The sequence below is a fragment of the Fusarium flagelliforme genome (genome assembly GCF_020744385.1).
Source record: "Fusarium flagelliforme strain FIESC 12 MPI-CAGE-AA-0113 chromosome Unknown B0J16scaffold_3, whole genome shotgun sequence".
NCBI lineage: Eukaryota > Fungi > Ascomycota > Sordariomycetes > Hypocreales > Nectriaceae > Fusarium > Fusarium flagelliforme.
Window position 1 is genome coordinate 2,966,939 of NW_025763505.1, and position 18,565 is coordinate 2,985,503.

The window sequence follows — 18,565 nt, forward strand, 5'->3', positions numbered from 1 at the left end:
TGCAGCTCTGATACTGTTTCTTTACTATCCTGCAGTGCAGAGCTTGCATTCCGTTCTGACACATGCAGCTCCATCATGAGTCCAATGTCTCACAATTCATCATTGAAGGTTTGTTTTGCTGGGTTAGCGGTCGGATTGTGGAGTTGTTGTGGTGAGACCAAGCCGAGGCATGAGCTTACCCTGTAACATTGTTCTTGATTAACCGTAAAATATATGACCAAACGCCATGTCTTGAAGTCCATGGTGGTAAACACGAAGCTAGGATGAGGAGAAATTCAGTGTCTGTTCAATCATTGTTGTCTTTCAGTCAGCGATGGTTGTTCAGGAAGGGCATTAGGATGGTGTCATCTCAAACTGCTCAGTACTGAGGTGCTGGACTATGGACTGCCCAACCTCATTTTCGTCAGTTTCAAGTCTGTATATATTCGTATAAAAAAGAACCAGAAGTACCATTAAGAGACGATGATTCAATTATACTCAAGTTACGTATCAAAATTGTCCCACCTAAGTACCTACCTATGTTTGTTGGTCGCAACTGATAAGAATATTACCTACCTGCCTACCTAGTAGGTATATCGAAATCTCACTGTCAACCCCGCCATCACCAAGAGCCACTTCTGCCATCAACATCAACATCATATTCAGCGATCCAAAACTAATATCATGTCTACCCCCGAAATTCTGTCCATCCCACCCGCGGAGATCACAAGCAGCAAATCTCATATTCTGCCCGGGCAATTGCATGTTACAGAGTTCTTCTTCAACGTCCCTCTCGACTACAACAACATCGATGGCAGTTTAAGCATCAAGCTGTTTGCCCGTCGAGTCAAGAAACATGAGGTTCCTATCTTCCCTCCCGAAGATGATGAGAACAAGAACAATGCAAATTACAAATTTGAAGAGGCTCCCAAACCATACATGGTCTATCTCGAGGGCGGCCCTGGTTTTGGCAATCGTGAGCCGCAAGATCATCCCCTTACCCACCACGCTCTAGCAAGGGGATATCAGCTTCTTCTGCTCGATCACCGCGGCGTTGGACTGAGCTCACCAGTCAGCCATGAAGTTCTCAGCCAGTGCTCCGACAACGTTCAATACCGTGCTTCCTACCTCGGCCTCATGCGTCAAGACAACACAGTTCGTGACTGTGAGGCTGTCCGCAAGTGCCTTACCGCCTCATGGCCCGCCTCTAAGCAGACATGGTCTCTCTTCGGACAATCGTACGGAGGTTTTGTTTCTCTGTCCTACCTTTCTATGCACCCAGAGGGCTTACGAGAAGTCTTTCTCACTGGCGGTCTGGCCCCTGTGGGTAAGAAACCCGACACAGTGTACGAAGCTACTTTCCGCAGAGTCATGGAACGCAACGAGCAATATTACGAGAAGTTCCCCGAAGATGTGGAAAACGTCCGTCAAATTGCTAGTTACATCGAGAGTAAACAAGGCAAAATCCCTTTACCGTCGGGAGGCTTTCTCACAGTTCCCCGCCTCTTGACTATGGGCATCTCCTTTGGAGGTCACGGAGGCTTCGCTTCGGTCCACGCGGCCGTCTTGACTCTGAAAACATCTCTTGACATGTTCGGGTTCCTCACTAGAGCATCTCTAGTGCCACTCGAAGGCTGGACTCCATTTGACACTAATATCATCTACGCCATCCTCCACGAAGCAATCTATTGTGATGGTCCCGGCGTGCCATCTTGCTGGTCAGCAAACCGTGTGGGCAGATCTCTCAAGCCTTTTGCTTGGCTCAATAGCGACTTCTCCACGGCTACAACCAGTGGACCGCTCTACTTTTCAGGTGAAATGATCTTCCCTTTCCATTTCGAGACGCACCCAGAGCTCCAGATGCTTCGTGAGGAGGCTGAAATCTTAGCCAACCGCGATGACTGGCCTGCGTTATACGACCAAGACAAGCTTCGCAACAACAAAGTTCCTGTATATGCTGCATCATACGTCGAGGACATGTATGTTGATTACGACTTTGCCAGAGACACAGCCAAGCTAGTCAAGGGCACCAAAACCTTTGAAACGAACGTGATGTATCACTCAGCTTTGAGGGCAAAGTCAGAGGAGGTTCTACATCAGCTGTTTAGTCTGAGAGATGATGTTATTGATTAAATCCGGGGTGTTGTGTATGGCACATAGCTAGCGAGAGAATATTCCCAGGATGGATGAATCACGACTTGATAGACGCAGAACTTTTCCCTGTAAAAAAGCGTGGCCTCGATGTGCCCCCAATCATTATCCTTTAATCTCTGAAGACACCGCCCAGAACAGTTGAACCAAAAGCAGTGGTACCACTTTAAGACCTAGGGTTGCAACTTTGGTATATACCTGGCAGACTGACCAACAAGGACCTGACCAAAAGCTCATTCGACTTTGAAGTCCAAACGTATCTCCCCTAGTCGTAACGATTGGGTCGAATACGTACAGGTGGACGCCGCCCCAGATGCTGCCACTCATCGTCGTAGGCTGAAGTATGCGCAGCCTCCATAGGCGGTAGGTCTGCCGTTGGCTGAGAATGCCTCATAACCGTCTCTCTTAAGATAGTAGCTGCCAGCTCTGGATTACTCACCAGAAACTCACTGGTTTCCTCAGGATAGCGTTTCCATAGCAGTGGTTGTAGGAAGCCTATACGCGCCAGCACCATTTTGAGCAACTCATCTACCTCTGGAACGCTGCGATAAAGCTTTCTGCATAGATGCATCATTTCTGGCTGTGCGGCGTCCCAGCCTGCCGTTTCGAGCATGTCGACGCATGAGCGCATCACTGTGCCTTTAAAATCATCCATGAGAAAGCGGTTCGCACAGATGTAAACATCGAGGTTGAGTTCATATGCTAAAAACCATGTCCGTAAATCCTCGCCCGTGATGCGTTCGGGGAGTTCCGGCAGGGAAGGCATCGGAATTCCCGCAGTGGGAGGAAAGATGGCCCCTGGAGGTCGTACACCTCGCCTGGGCCCCCCTCGACCATATATTAAAGGTACGTGGGTGTTGACATCGCGAGACCGATTGGCACCACACTGCCAACACCTTTTGAAATCACGCCTTGCAAGGCAACGAGGGCAAGGGCATCCCGGGCGGTGATGGCCAGGCTGCTTTTCCTGACTCTCTTCAGTCTCGGCGGGTCTAGTTTGTCGAGCTCGACGACGTCGCCACGAGGAATTTGATGTTCCAGAGATGGATGTATCTGATGAGCTCGAATCCGAGGTTTCTGCTGGTTCTGGGTCGACTTCAATAGCTTTGCCTTTGTCGATTTCGGGCTCTACCGATGAATGAGCACCCAAACCTGCAAGTGAGGAAAGGAGTGCTTAACTCACCTAGCACACTCGCTGCTGGCCTGATAGGCTCGAAGCTACCTTCGTACAAAAAGGCAACTAGAAAATGGAAGATAGCGGGATCCTCCTCCGGCAAGTCAATAACTTGTTCGCTAGCTTCTCTGAAATTACCGCAAAGAGCTTTCTGAAACCACTCAGCCTGAAGAAGAATATCTCTATGAACCTAGACGAGTGTCAGCTCTGCGGCTCTTGACCTAGGTGTTTTCACCTACGTAGAAGGTTTGAATATTGTTTATGGGACCGACCCGTAATGGTACAGGTGGGCACGAATACCGTCCATCTGCCGAACTAACCCAGAGATCCTCCGTTGTGCTGGGAATCTTTTCTTCTGTTTCTTCTTGGTAGTGTGTCTGTATCACGATAGGTGGAGGGACACCCATAGCATCAGCCGGAACATGTGCTGTGACGGTCGAACCAGCAGGCTCGGCATCTTCTGCCATAACAACTTTATTGAAGTATCCGATCTATTGTCAGACAATGAGTGATTGCAAGTAGAATTAGAGGGATTGCGTGAGAGCGCGTGGGAAGCGCGAAACGAGGCTTTGGAAATGTTCCATCATTCGAATTGTAGTCGGAGCAGGAAACAGGCAGGCAGGTAGGCATAGCAGGGACTACACCACGCAGACCATCCATCCTATCTTGGCTAGAAACAGCCAACGGCATGTCAAACATGTGGGTGGACGATGGCTGCCAATTGCGAGCTGCAGCCACCCCAACCTTTTGGCTCCCTTCCGTGCAGAATAAGTAAGGCGCAGACCACCTGCAGCGGTACAAGCGCTTGGGTAGGATAAGACTGGCCACCTGGAAACCAACGATTGCTAATTTGATGTCTTCATCGAGCTTTTCGAACTTCAACGAGGTTTGATCGTACGGATTGTCCGATTGAGCGCTTTCTGAACAGTCCAAGGCCAGGATCATATACTGGTTAATCTCACGTAACACTCTGGGATGGAGGTGGCATATGCACTCGCCTTGTCAACGAGGCGGCCATGCAGGGATGTTGATCTGATTCTTGACCTCGACCTGTTCCCAAGCCCACAATTCATGTTTAGGCTAGCAGAACCTCAACTGGAAATGGTAATTGCAGCTAGATCTCGAACTTGAGATCAGCCCGTGGTATCTTGGCATCAGACATAGTAATGCTGATTTTAAGCTGTTGTCGATTCCCATCCCGACTTTAAAGGCACACGCCGTTTATTCCGATACTGAATCCCAGCTCATTCGCCATGCTCTATGCAGCCATCTGTCACACGCCTGCATTGGACCGGCTCAACCCATCGCCCCAGGCTTATTTTCTCAAGGTTGTATTCCATGTCAGAAGATCGCAAATGAACAGCTTCATTGTAGTCCAACTGTGCACTCTCCCGACTGAGGCTACTCCTCCTCCATTTCGGCCTGCATCTGCAGTTCTTTGAGGGCAAACGTTAGTTTCACCGAGCGATGAGGATAGATGGTTGACTCACTCCAAATCTTGCTCGCAGCGTCGGATATGACCTTTGCCTTGACGAGTAGTTTCTCTTCATACTTTTCATTATCCTTACCCTTCAGACGAATTTTGTTTGGTTGTGCCTGGGCGGATTAGCACCATTAAGCAGAGCAAAGTCGGAGACGTAGTAATTTTGAGATACTAACCTGCATCAGTACGGGGAGAAGCTCTGTCGGATCTGCATTTGCGATTGTCGCTACCGTACGAAAGCCATTCTCCCAAAAAACACGCCTGTGATATGTCAGCAGTATGTCTGTTACTGAAGCCAAGGTACACTTACGCCGTACGACTTTTGATGAATGGAATCTTTGCCAAAGCCAGCAGGTCAGCTCGTGCACCAGCCACCAGTCTATCAGAGAAATGGTCAAGGGCTGCAGCCATTACACTGTGGTCAAGTTAGTCACGCAACTCAAGAAACCGACGGCGACATACCCCCAACTCATTTGCTCACAAAACTTGATCATTCCAGCAGCGAAACCTTGACAAGTTTGTGATAGGTTCTGAACCATTCCACGGGGCACATCGTATTTACGTGCCACTATGTGAATGGGCACCTCGTTGCATAAGTCCCGTAACTGGAGGGCAAGATAGAAGCGTCGATGAATGCGAGCTATCTGCTTCTCCTCTTGGGTGGTCTCTCGAAGCGTGGCGCCTTGAGCTCTTTCCGATCGTTAGTATATATGCAGCTGATGTGAGGCAAACTTACAGCTTGAGGATTGTAGTAGGTTTGATACCTAAAAGGCGCAGGACCCGTAAACCACTCTCATCTAAACCCTCCATTTCATTTCGAAATACCTGCCAGTTCACCATGACGCCCGATTCCTGGACCGGTGTAAAGGCATACAATACGTGCATTTCGCCGTCCATGACAAAGGCCTGAAGAGCTCGACTAAGTTCATCGTGGACGAACACACCGTCATCCGGGTCGATGGCCGAGGCCACAATTGCTTTCCCTAACTGTGTCGCCGTGAACATCGACAGAGAGTCACGAGTAATAAAACCCAGAGATTCTATTTCTTCCAGGCTCGATGTAATGGATTTGTCAACAAAGGCAGCATCGTGAGTATGACTTAGTAGTGATTTCGAGAAGTAATCCGATATTGACTCATGGCTTGTCGCTAGCCGTATAGATATGACCTCGAGAAGTGCACTGTATTATGTTAGTTCAAGATAGAATACTAGTCTGGATGAGAACTCGCCGTTGGATACGTCGGTTCTCGGTGTTCAAACAACTCGCGACAGGAGGCAGTTCGGCATTCATGAGCTCTACAACCTGCTCGAGATCATTCTCTCGGCAGCAGAGGTATGTTTCGCCAATAGGTGCCTTGCCTTTCCTTCCTGCACGTCCTCGCATCTGCCTCAGCATACTGGGACCAACAAAGTCCCGACCCATGCGGCAGTTATGCAGAATCACTCTTCTTGCTGGCCTATTCCTGTTAGTAAGATCTCTATACTCGAACAGCCGTACCCACAGATTGATACCAGCCGCCAGACTACACGTGGCGACACAAACGAGCAATGTTCCAGCATCGTACGCCGCTGCGATGAGATCTCTCTCTTCGGTTGTTAAGCCCGCCTATATTGTCAGGATGGTTTACGAGTTCTATTGTTCGAGACAACTTACATCTATTGCAATTAGCATTGGGCTTCCGCAAGTAGAGAACTGTTCCACTTACGATGAAATGCAACGCCATAAAGTACAGTCTCTTCCAACACTGGATCAACTCCAGTGTTTAGACTCCGGAGTTCTCCCAGCAGATCCATTCTTCTGTCCACGGTATCAATCTTCAGGTCGTGCGGTCCGGGCATTGCTCGACTGATCCATCGTGCATCTGACTCGCACATACCACGGCTCCCAGCAAAGACAAGGGCCCCGAAGCCTGCAATAGCAGTTTCGCAAGCCAGTGTCACTACTGCGTTTAGTACAGGATCGCGAAGTTCCTTATGGGCGGAAGGCTCAATCCGTCGAATCGGTTTTACCTGTGCCTGTGTTTGTGTACTTCGACTATTTAGTTGTGCTGCTGTCTTGATAAGACTGCTTGTAGAGCCTGCGGGATAAATGTTCCCGTCATGCACGAGATGCTCCTCAATGGGAACCGGTCGATACCGAGTTTCGTAACAATGACCATCAAGCCACTTAGCCATCAAGTCCATGTTCTATTTTCATGTCAGAGAATGCAAAAAGGCTGACAAAGGCAAGGACAACATACTGGAAGAGTAGCACTCATACCGACGATTTGCACAGGTTGCTCAAGGCTGAGCAACTTGGTCGCCATAAGTTCCAGTAGATATCCTCGATGGTCATCATCAACCATGTGGAGCTCATCGAGCACAACTGCGCGGAGTTTGGAGATAGAACAGTCGTCGATGGCTGTATTAACGAGCGCATTTGCCTTGGATTTGTTAACGATGCACCCAAGGCGGTCATTTGCATGTCGAGAACTGACCTTTTCCAATGTACAAACACCAATATCAAAGTCAGCCCAAGTCGCTCGAACCTTACCGCCTCCAAAGAAACCCACAACGCGGACTGTATTTTCATCAGCCCGCCGACGCCAGATGCGCTTGTCATCGTCGATAGTTGTATCGGGAGCGAAGCGTAGGCCCTGTATCACACTACGAAGCCAGCGAACCTTTTCTTGCACCAATGCAACATATGGTAACACAAGGAGGGCCTTTGTCCCCTTTTCTTGCAAGATTCTCTTGAGCATAAGCACTGGAGGTGTCAGTCAAGCCCACATACTACTAATTTCACTCTCACCATCAGCCACAAGAGATTTGCCACCGCCAGTCGGCGCACAATACACAAGGTTTTTCTCGCCTGTCAAAAGGCCGGGTCCTTTCAGACACGACTTTTGCCATGGATATATCTGTTTTATACCGAGTGCAGCAAAATTATCAACCAGCTGCTGCGGCAGTTCATAGGTGGGATGGCTCAAATCAAGCTCAGGATCACTAGTGGACGTAGGAGTTGCAGCTATAGCCGCTCTTTGGGAATACTCGGAGGGTCCGACTCGCTCATCTAGACGAACAATGCGGCTCGCCGAAATCCTAGGAGGGGCCGAGGGAAGACTGACAGCTCGTTGAAACTGAACTGTGGTCCGAGATGCAGATGGACTCGGTCTATGTTCCTCTCCTGTAATAGACAAGCTCCTTTTTTGGCCAGTAAAAGAAGTCGTAGCGAATGTGGTCTTGTTCTCATTAGTTGTCTGTACACTAGTCGTGTGCATCAGACCTCGCATACTCTTCATGATCAAAAAGAGAGCCCGAATATGAAAGAAGGAAGCGAATGGTATCCGTACAAAAAAAAAAAAATTAACAAGAAAGACCACAAGAAGCCACCAAGTCCAACATTCTTTGTTGATTAAAGGTCATCATAAATTTAACGTGACTCGCGTGTCTTAACGTGTCGGAAAACCCTGGGGGACAGGCAGCAAACGCGATGTCACGTGTCACTTAGACGGTGATGTGGGGGGCTGAGGGTGTTCCTGACGATATGTGCCCCGCGACAAGATGAAGAATCGTGATTGGCTGCTGAACCCTGCACTGTTTCCCATCAACCGCCTATGGCAGGTGGCATAAACCTGACCTGCCAGCCTGTCTAGTTGGTGGCATCCGTAGTGGTAGGTGCTGTTGAGTACCTGCCCTGCTGGGCTTGCCTCTTCCGTCCACTAGCCACCCATTCAATGTTCCTACGTTAGTGCCCCTGTTTCCATTGATTGAGGGTTTTGGTCGCATGGCCCTTTAAATTATCTTCACGTAATTGGTTATTGCTTTCCAGTGTTTCCGTCGGCAATAGAAAGAGTCGGTTTCTCCTTCTCTTTTCTCCTATTTAAAAGACTCGACTCTGTTTCGAACAACGTGGTTTTATACACCGTAGACGCAGATTACAGCATGTATGGCAATTGCAGATGCAGTGTACATTTCCAGCCGGTCTACGACCTTGCATCCCATGTGCGCCACTCCCTCTTTTGGCAGACGTCGATTACCTACTAGGTATAGGGATATATCTACGTGTTCCAGCACTGTCTCCCTTATCTAGCGGCAAGCAGACCGAAGGTTTTGAGGAAGAAGGAAGAAAGAATCAATTTGTTACATTTCTATAATTGATTATATCGACCAAGAATATTCGCCTGTTATTTTTGTCTTACGTTCTTGTCAATAGGTTATCGTCCTGTTTCCGTGTCGCCTGCACCAAGTCTCAAGTGTCGTTGACCGTTCCCCTGCGGCCGGGTCGGGTGTTTAGCCCCACGACCCTTTAGCACCTGGCTAAAGCATGTACGGTAGGGTAGGTACGTTCTTTTTTTTTATTGAGGGGCCAGTTATTTGGCTTGGGGGGTGTGCCTCCTCCGATCCGTCCATGGAATCTTGATTCGACGACCACTTGACAACACCGTGCAGCAGCAGTCGAGAGAACATCATTCTCGCAGCCCCGGAGCCTTGGCAACCAAAACTCACTCGACTGTCATCTACTTCTTTCTTCTTTCTTTTGTTCTTTAATCTAACCAATCTGCACGATTAACACTCAACGTCTTTTCTGGCTTCCTCTCCGATAGCCAGATCGGCTCATTTCGCGCGACAGGTTGTGATTCAGACCAAACCATCGCCGAGACATGTCTGCCGTTTCAATTTCGGCGTGGCTGTTATTTGATTATGGGTCAAAGTCGTGATGGGCCTCCTAAGGCCATGCTGAAAGCATAGACTACCTAGGCTGCTACAGCGCAGCATTTCTTGGTCATTTTGTTCAAGACGCACATGAGAGCCTCACCCAGAATAAAATACGTACCTCAACTTGTGGCATACTTAGGTTTCGGTGAAACAAACAGCCACATATTTAGACGATCGGACAACCACTGGCATGTGTGGCCAAGACTAAATCTGATAAAAAGGTCACAGACTCAAGGTGACAGGTTCTATTTGAGATTGCTGTAATGATGCCAGCACTTGGGTAAATTGTAGCAACGAGGGAGTTGAGACATTCACGTCCGATATGGTAAGCTACTAAGCAAAATCGACATGGGCCAGACGGGAAAAAAAGCCAGTCGAGTCCCAAACAAGGGGGGTCTAGGTAAGCCCACCACCATCCATCATTGAAATCATTAATGTAATTAATCTGTTCTGGAGGGCAAACCAGGCCGTGCCTGAGAGAGAACTCGAACATCAGGATAGCAAAGAGCCAAAGACACAAGCACCTGTCTCTGAATCTGTCGTTCCAACCTAGAGCCAAATCCTGGTCAGAGATGCAGTACGTACCACGATGGATCCGCTGCAGGGCATCATCTCTGGGCAAGCAACCTTCTGTCCATCCAACCGGAGCCCCGGCCACGTTTGGTGGAGCTGAGAAGGTTCACTACACCAGCTCAATCTTTAGCCCTATTGCCGACTCCCTCTCGTCAGCTCCCCCCCGACCCCGAGGATCTCAACATCATCACCGCACATTCGTTTTTTTTTTCTCGCGCGAAATTGACGGGCCTAGATCTTGCTGGGATTGCCGATGGGTGAATTGTCTATTTGTACTAACTAGTAGTGTTACTCTACTCGCCAGGCTCCGCAGCAACTGATTGGACTCATTTTGTCGGCAGTGGACGGCATCAGCTTCGTCGTAACATTGACCAACTACTGTAGTACAGTACTGTACGGATACAGTCTTGACAATTCGGTTTGTCAGTGCACGCTGTTGATTGCCGCTGGTACGTTTGATCAAGACGTCATGGTGGTGGAGAGATAGGAAAAGAGCTAGTGATCTGAGTGAAGCAAGAAATTGTGGTGATTTCGGCCAAGGGGTTAACTACCTAGTGACGGTTTCCTTCGAGTTTTAATGTCTGCGTGCCAGAAGTGACGCGACACGGGCTACCCACCGTCTATTATGTGGCCGTTGAAGCTTATGGTGACCTGACGATAGACCTTGCGGCAGAGGTAAACCGTAGTCAGTGTATGGATGTCACATCTTGACGATTGGTACTAGTAGTTTTTACGCTAAATATTTACCACGTCCATTGCTTTTGGGGATGGTAATATGAGCACTCTCTCTGCAGCGCAAAACAGGCATGAGCATAGCATACCTGCGGTTATATCATCGTGAACCCTCAAGCAAGAACGCGAGGCCTTAATACCGGGCGACAAGTCTGTAAACATTCATTCGATGGGTTGAGAAGACGGGAGGGAGGGTACAAGGGTGTGGGAGATGCAACGGGAAATGCGATGACTTGGCGCCCCATGCTCTGCTCTAAGCTCCATGCTCTTCCCAAACTCACATTCATTTTTGCAACAAGCCTTCCATCCATTAAACATCGTCACTTTATGCTAATACGGTACAGAAATCGAAGCATACCTAACCTTCACACAACATCGACTCAGCCGACGCGTGTGCAGATATGTGAGTTTCTACAGTGGTACAGTGTAGTGTGGCTTTCGAGTCGTGGCAATGTACATACAAAGTCATTGTGAAGGTCGATCCGGTCCGTGGTGCATGACGGACCAGGCTGGGCATGGGATGACATTATATGGGAGAGTGAAAAGGGTTGCCAAGTCGAAATGAGATGTATAGTGAGAGAGGGCTATGGATTGCTTCGTTCCTATGTAGAAAATTTCTCGAAAAGCCTGCACCTTTATCTCCGGCGACTTGAAGGCAACGCGATAGATGGCACAGGCAAAGGACAGGTAAAAATGAGACAAGACAAGGTTCCATCATCCATTCATTCGTGCATATCCCATCTGGATCAATTTGCCGACTATTTAGCTACCAACCTGCCTGGTTTGCCTGCCTGTTTAATTTTCGATGCTTCCATCTTACACCGGTTCACGCTTGGCAAGGGGATATCGTGAAGGATGTCAGTACGTGGGTGGACTTGGTACGAAGATTCGTTTCATTGATATTTGCTTCTACAGTATTGTTCTTATTTCCAGTTCCAGTTTCAGTTCCACGTAGTCAGTCCTACTTTGCCGATTCCAGTTCCAACAGTCTCGCAGAACCCTAAGCTACTAAGGTATTATAGGTAGGTTGATTTTCCCACCAAAAGGTGACTTGACGTCTTGACCAAACCAAACCAATGCAATGCAATCGGTGGTGACCCTCGCTCCAGGTCCCCCCCAAGGCATGGTCTGCTCTTCTCATTGTGGGAGGACCCGTGGACCCATGGGACACGCCTCAGAGTTGGGTTGAGATCCGTCGGCTCGTCAGTGCTGCGAGACCCAGATGGACCCCCGTGGAGACTTGAGGTAACGCTGATGACCAGGATGCTGAAAGTAGAAATTGTGTCAACGTTTATCGTGCCTGGAGGTCTAAATGCATTTCCCTGGGCGCTCATCAGCCGCCACCTGATTAGTGGCTACCTGCTCGCTACCTGCTTCGCTCTAAACCAACCCCTGCCGTGCACTGTAATCAGAGTGGATGCATCGACCAGGCCAGGGCCGCCGCCTCGGGGTGCCAGTGCCAGGACGTTTCTTCTCCCGGCGCCTGGGAATCATGCCTCTTCCTCCTTCTTAACCTTACTCACTCCATCTTTCAGAGCAAATACTATCTATTTCGAGCTTCTAGCTCTGCCGACTTGCTTCTCACTCACCATATTGACACATTCGATCAACTTTCATCCCATCTCATCTTATCCATATTACACTGCACAGCAAAGCACAGCTAACAGCTAAACTTGCCTTATTTCATCCTCGCAGCTTCCGCCATCAAACCATCACCTCCGGGCATGCCTTCATACGCGATTCACCTCATCTCGTTCTTGCGCAAGTGATTCTCTGCTGGATGTCATGGCACAACAAAATGTGAGTCAAATTATTAATTCCTCTTACACAAACCTTCACTCGCTTTCTTCCCAGTATACTTTTTTTTTCTGTTTATACGACCTTGTCTTATCCCTCTCATTTCACCTGCAACTTGTGTGGTCTTGAGCGCGGTTGTCCCTGATTTCTAACACATCACTCAGGACTCCAAAGCCTCAGACCCGGATGCTCAATCTGTTTCCGACCCAATGATCGCTCAATCAGGTCTGGACAACGCGGCCAAGGATGCCAGCGTAGATGCAGCTGCTGGGTATGGCACTCGTTCCCGTAATAGGAACGGCACATCGCGTGTCAACTACGCTGAGGATAGAGATATTGATACCGACGTCTATGATTATTACCAGGACAAAAAAGACGGGGACTCCAAAAAGACGTCTCGTCAGTCCAGCGCTGCTGTGAACAGCGATGCGCCTCGTGCCAGTGCCAGCTCGCGTAAGGCTGGTACCGACGAGTCCAAAGCTACGCAATCTGCAAATGCTTCCAAGGAGCAACAATCAGGTGGCTCAAACAGTGCTTCCACGACGACGCAGTCGGCGGCTGTTTCGCAGCCTACACGGAAGCGCAAGGTCGCAGGCAACTCGGCTGGTTCCACTAACCAAGCGACATCGACTACAACCAGCAGTACGACAAAAAAAGCAACAAACCTTGGAACAGCGGCGGGCATTTCCTGGCCCGACACCAACATGTTGACTTTTGAAAAGTGCAAAGGACGTCCCGTTAATGGCCAGATGGTAGCCGACGATGGCACGGTCTTGGGGCCGAATGGTAACCTCCCTCTAAAAAAAAAAAGTCCAACAGAAATTCAGATCAAATGTGGCTAACCTGGCGATGCAGATCATGTGTACCTTGTCTGTGAGCCACCTGGAGAGCCCTATTATTTGGGCCGGATCATGGAATTTCTTCATGTCCAGAATGACAACAGCAGACCTGTGGAAGCAATCCGCATAAATTGGTACTACCGACCAAAAGATATTGGCCGAAAGTCCACAGACACACGCATGGTCTTTGCGACTATGCACTCAGACACCAGCCCATTGACAGCGCTTCGCGGTAAATGTCAGATTCATCACAAAGCCGAGATTCAGAACATGGACGTTTATCGCAAGACACCCGACAGCTTCTGGTACGATAAGCTGTATGATCGGTACATTCAGAAGAACTACGACCTAATTCCGACGCGTTCTATTGTCAACGTTCCAGCCAACGTGAAAAAGGTCCTTGACGAGCGCTGGAAGTACGTGCTAGTCGAACAGGGGCGTGGCAAGGAGCTCACTAGCGCCGTTAAGCTCTGCAAGAGATGCACAGGCTATTGCGCAAGGTACGTACCACACCCGACCACTTTGACTTACACTGCCCCACGTCCCCGTCCCTGTCCCACCCACGTTCAGTGGCTGACTTGATTGGCGCACTGCAGCAACGACTCAGTTGACTGCGCCGTATGCCAAAACACATATCATATGAATTGTGTGAATCCGCCTCTACTGAAAAAGCCTTCGAGAGGTTTCGCATGGTCATGTGCTGCTTGCAGTCGTGCGCAGGAGCGAAAGTTGGAGGCCCGCAACACTCCTAATGTGAATGATCCAACCCACGATGCTGACGATGACGATCCAATGGACGAAGAGGATGAGGAGATGCAGGGTGTTGATACTACCCGCACGAGTCCGGAAGAAGAGGACCATGCTCCTCATGAAGGCACCGCAGAGCAGATTTACCAGGCATCGCTCTGGCCTTACCGCTATTTGGGAATGCACTGCAAGCCTGAGGATGCACTTGATTACGACGATAGAATCCATCCTCGCGCGGCTACAAGGATTGGACCCAGGAACCAAGCGACAGTCTTGCCGTGGCCAGGACAGCCGGTAGAGTATGTTAAGCCACTCGAAATCAAGAAAAGTGGCAAGAAAGACACCAAGTCAAAGGAAGCTTTGGCCGCGATTGAAGCTGAGAAGATCTCGCGAGGCAAGCGACCGAAGTGGGTTCAGGATATGCCTCCTGGTTACACGGTTCGGGGCGAGGATTATGATGAAGACGATCCCAACTGTACTGCGAAGCCCATGTGGATACCCCCCTCAGAGGACGTCATCAAAGAGAAGGACATCAACGAATACATGGAGAAGGCTAAGGGAATGGCCCGGGATCTTGGACTACCAGAACGCTCGACAAACCTCCAGGATGTTGCTGCCGATACATTATACCATACTGGATTCGACACTAAACGCGCCCTCAAGGCTCTTACCCAGAAGGACAAGGCGGAATTCAAAGATCCCCAACTAACACCAGCAGAACAAAAGAAGTTTGAGGAAGCTGTCATAAAATATGGCTCTGAACTCTTCCTTGTGAAAAAACATGTGAAGTCCATGCACTACGGCATGGTGACTCGCTACTACTATGCCTGGAAAAAGTCAGAACGCGGTTTACAAGTTCTGGAGAACACGGCGGGTCGAAAAGGAAAGAAAGAGGCCAAACGCGCGGAAGCCGCCGCTAACAAGCTTGCTGACGACGTCGCGGACAACGAAGACGATTCCGCCTTCGATACTGAAAAGGCGAATCAGAAGAAACGAGGATTCGTGTGCCAGTTCTGCTCGACAACCTCATCACGGCAGTGGAGACGGGCCCCGAACCCCATACCCGGTGTCGTCAACGATAGTGGCTCCAAGAATTCGAACAAGGACAAAGGCCAAGACCGGGTTGTTGCGTTATGCCGCCGATGTGCCGAACTATGGCGACGGTATGCTATTCGATGGGAGGATATGGAAGAAGTGGCCAAGAAGGTGGCCCAGTCAGGTGGCCGAGCCTGGAAGCGCAAGCAAGATGAGGAACTTCTTAAAGAACTGCAGGCCGCCAAGGAAATGGGAATGATGACCCCAGAACGTGCGTCAACTCCTTCAGCAACGCCGGCAGCTGCAACTAGCACACAGGAACCGCCACGAAAGAAGCTTAAGGGTACGCCTCTAGATAAGGATGCCGACAATGGCCATTCCGATACCGCTAGCGCCGCCGGTTCTACCACGTCTAAGAAGAAGGACAAGAGCGTGGAAAGCGTTACAGTTCCCGAAATGCCAAAGCCTCGAGTCCTGCCTTGTGCCGTCTGTGGTGAACTAGAACCCCAAGGGGATCAGCACCTGTCATGTCGAGAGTGTCGCCTAACAGTACACCGCAACTGCTATGGTGTCATGGATCATCGGAATTCTGGGAAATGGACGTGCGATATGTGCGTCAACGACAAGAACCCCCAAGTCTCGATCCGTTACAAATGTGTTCTCTGTCCTCATGAGCATACGGAACATGATTTCGTGGAACAACCAAAATTGACACACCACAAAAAGAAGATGTCAGAAAAAGACCGCGAAAGGGAGCGCTTGGAAGTCCAACAAGCTCGAAGAGCTGCAGATTTTTACCGCAAAAAGCAAGAGGAAATGAACCGACCAGTCAACCCTCGAGAGCCACTCAAGAGAACCGCCGATAACAACTGGGTCCATGTTACTTGCGCTGTCTGGACTCCAGAAGTGAAGTTTGGCAACGCCAAGGCATTACAACCGTCAGAGGGCATCCCCTCAATTCCCAGAACCCGATACAACGAGGCCTGCCAAGTCTGCAACAAGACTGAAGGCGCATGTGTATCCTGTCACCAGTGTCGCACCCCCCGTAAGTTTATGTGGCAAAACGACGTGATTTATATATGCTGACTCGAATTTTAGTACATGTAGAATGTGCACGGCAACAGGGACATATTCTTGGGTTCGAAATTGCCCCTGTGAAGAGTTCTCGGAGAGACCAGGTCAATATTGTGACCGTCAATGGAGAGAGTGGTACCATGTCGGCAACCGTATGGTGCAAGGAGCATGCTCCCACCAAGACTACTGTTCATCATATGCACGACACTGTGGATGACTCGGGACTCAACGCATTGCAACTCTACGTACAGAACTTCAAACAAGCGGACCTCACCCTGACAGGCACCGCTCGCAAGGCCAACCTCATGGCAAACGCAGCGAAATTAACTAGTACTGCGACCCAGCCTGGCGGACGTAGATCTTCTACAACCACTCTTCCTACGAGCCAGCAGCGTAATGGCGAGACAGGAGAAACCGCCTCAGATCCCAGACAGCCAGGTGGGAAGGTTTGCATTACTTGTGGCATTGACGTCAGCCCGAGGTGGTACCCGATCGACAACTCACAAGAACGTGAACTTACCAATGGCCATTACGGCACTCTCGGAAGCGAGGCGCAGAAGTTCGTTGAACAGCGGCGATTTCAATGTCACAAATGCCGCAAAGCCCAGCCTGCTGCGAAGGCACATCCGCCACGACGCTCACCTGTTGTGACCGAGGCTCCAGTACCTCTCGCTCCCGAGGCAGTCATGCCAGCCACTGCGGCACCCCCTCTACGCAGCCCGCCACAGATGATTGCTCATCGTGAATCGCATCCTCCCTCTTATGCATGGCATACTCATGGTCATACCCAGCCGGGACCTCCACCTATGCAAGCGCCTGCGCTTGTCGCAGATCATGCCCTTGGAGCCCGGCCGCCAGCTCCTCACGCCTATGCGGCTCCGCCCCCTCATCGACCAGCATACAGCGATTGGGGACGGCCCGCAAGTCAGCAGGGCTCGCCCCCTCGCCATATAAATGGAGGACCTCCCCCTCCCCCTATGCATAACGCACCGCCGATGTCGAACTTGTCTTCCTTGCGGCCACCACCTGTTGTTGGACCTCCACCGCCTGCACCACCACCTGCAAACCATCACGGCGGTCATCCTCCACCCCCGTACACTAATGGGTTGCCTCCATCTCCCCGGCAACTCAACGGACCAGCACCTCCATCTAGATACGCTCACCCGTACCAACATCATGGGCGCCCTGGGCCCCCAGCACATCTACCTCCACCAACCTTGACCAACGGGGCACCACCGCCTCCTCCACCACCTAGAGGAGATGGTTATCCTCGCGAAATGCACTCGCAAAGACCTCCGTACACCGCTCCTCAAACGAGTCCGCCAAGCTCTCGAAATGGGCTTCCACCACCACAGAACCGCCCGGCGAGCGGAGCAAGTGCCAGCCCTTCACTGCGAAACCTCTTGTCGTAGATGAACGCACAAGGCAATATCAAGATCTGCCTATAACCGAGTTAGGTGAGGGTGGGGAATTGATAAGACAGGCACAAGGTCAATGGTTGAACATGGTTTTGCTTGGTTCAACGACCTGATCCGCGCAACCTATTCTAGTTATATACAACCCTGAGAGGGAATAGTTGTTTTTTCTTCTTTTCTTTTGGAAGTCGAGTGTGATGGGGGTTCATTGATTGTTGGGAGGCTCGATTGCATCTTCGGGCAGGGTTAGCGACTTGGGTATTTTCATGGGAAGTTACAGGTATACAGACAGAAGTGGTTTTGTTCGAGTATTGTTACAAAAAGGCACCGGAAGTATAGCGTTGAACCTTTAACTTATTATACCTAGATGAATCAAGAAACGCCAGATATGATGATTATATCCCTTTTTATTATTCATTTTTGTACATACTAGGCACTATGTGATCCTGTTCTCTGATCTTGGTTGTTGACTTTGATATTGCAGTCAAGAAAGGCAATTATCCACCTTTCAACGAGATATAGTTTCAGCCAATCAGAAGTAAGACCCACTCCATCCGAACGGTAGCGAGTCGAACTACCTGGAGCTAGACTAGTGGCTTCATTGACTCCACCAAGAACTTCAGTATCGACCTCTGAGTTTATCCTCTAACGATAATAAATTATGTTCCAAGTTAATAGTGAGTGTGTCATTGGCTAACGCTCTATCAGATGAACGTGTGATTTATCGAGGAGTAGTAAAGGTTTGTTTTGTACGAGGAAACAGAGTTCCAAGATCAAGACTACTTTGTACGATCATGAATGGTAGTGGAGGCAGCCTGCCCGCTGGTACCTTAGTAGCTAAATCAAGGCAGGTACGTACAGCAGTAAG

General features: G+C 49.8%; 4 protein-coding genes across 4 annotated transcripts; 2 read left to right on the top strand and 2 right to left on the bottom strand.

Annotated features, from left to right (window-relative positions):
- Positions 1-497: 497 nt before the first annotated feature.
- Positions 498-2,254, top strand: B0J16DRAFT_104486 (Alpha/Beta hydrolase protein). Its single transcript, XM_046121321.1, has one exon. It carries the CDS (start codon positions 664-666, stop codon positions 2,110-2,112), a length of 1,449 nt encoding a protein of 482 aa, XP_045984845.1. The 5' UTR covers positions 498-663; the 3' UTR covers positions 2,113-2,254.
- B0J16DRAFT_104482 (uncharacterized protein) lies at positions 2,254-4,238 on the bottom strand. Its single transcript, XM_046121320.1, has 3 exons — positions 3,544-4,238; positions 3,314-3,494; positions 2,254-3,258 (listed from the first exon to the last, which is right to left on the bottom strand). Exons 1-3 carry the CDS (start codon positions 3,769-3,771, stop codon positions 2,396-2,398), a joined length of 1,272 nt encoding a protein of 423 aa, XP_045984846.1. The 5' UTR covers positions 3,772-4,238; the 3' UTR covers positions 2,254-2,395.
- Positions 4,239-4,507: 269 nt separating this feature from the next.
- B0J16DRAFT_396973 (P-loop containing nucleoside triphosphate hydrolase protein) lies at positions 4,508-8,068 on the bottom strand (the record flags this gene model as incomplete). Its single annotated transcript, XM_046132296.1, has 12 exons — positions 4,508-4,740; positions 4,795-4,900; positions 4,964-5,048; positions 5,098-5,202; positions 5,250-5,477; positions 5,524-5,954; positions 6,013-6,244; positions 6,290-6,393; positions 6,519-6,974; positions 7,028-7,210; positions 7,265-7,533; positions 7,579-8,068. 12 exons carry the CDS (start codon positions 8,066-8,068, stop codon positions 4,706-4,708), a joined length of 2,724 nt encoding a protein of 907 aa, XP_045984847.1. The 3' UTR covers positions 4,508-4,705.
- A 4,250-nt stretch (positions 8,069-12,318) lies between these two features.
- B0J16DRAFT_302564 (uncharacterized protein) lies at positions 12,319-18,121 on the top strand. Its single transcript, XM_046124637.1, has 5 exons — positions 12,319-12,590; positions 12,752-13,373; positions 13,443-13,926; positions 14,023-16,253; positions 16,307-18,121. Exons 1-5 carry the CDS (start codon positions 12,576-12,578, stop codon positions 17,692-17,694), a joined length of 4,740 nt encoding a protein of 1,579 aa, XP_045984848.1. The 5' UTR covers positions 12,319-12,575; the 3' UTR covers positions 17,695-18,121.
- Positions 18,122-18,565: the final 444 nt, after the last annotated feature.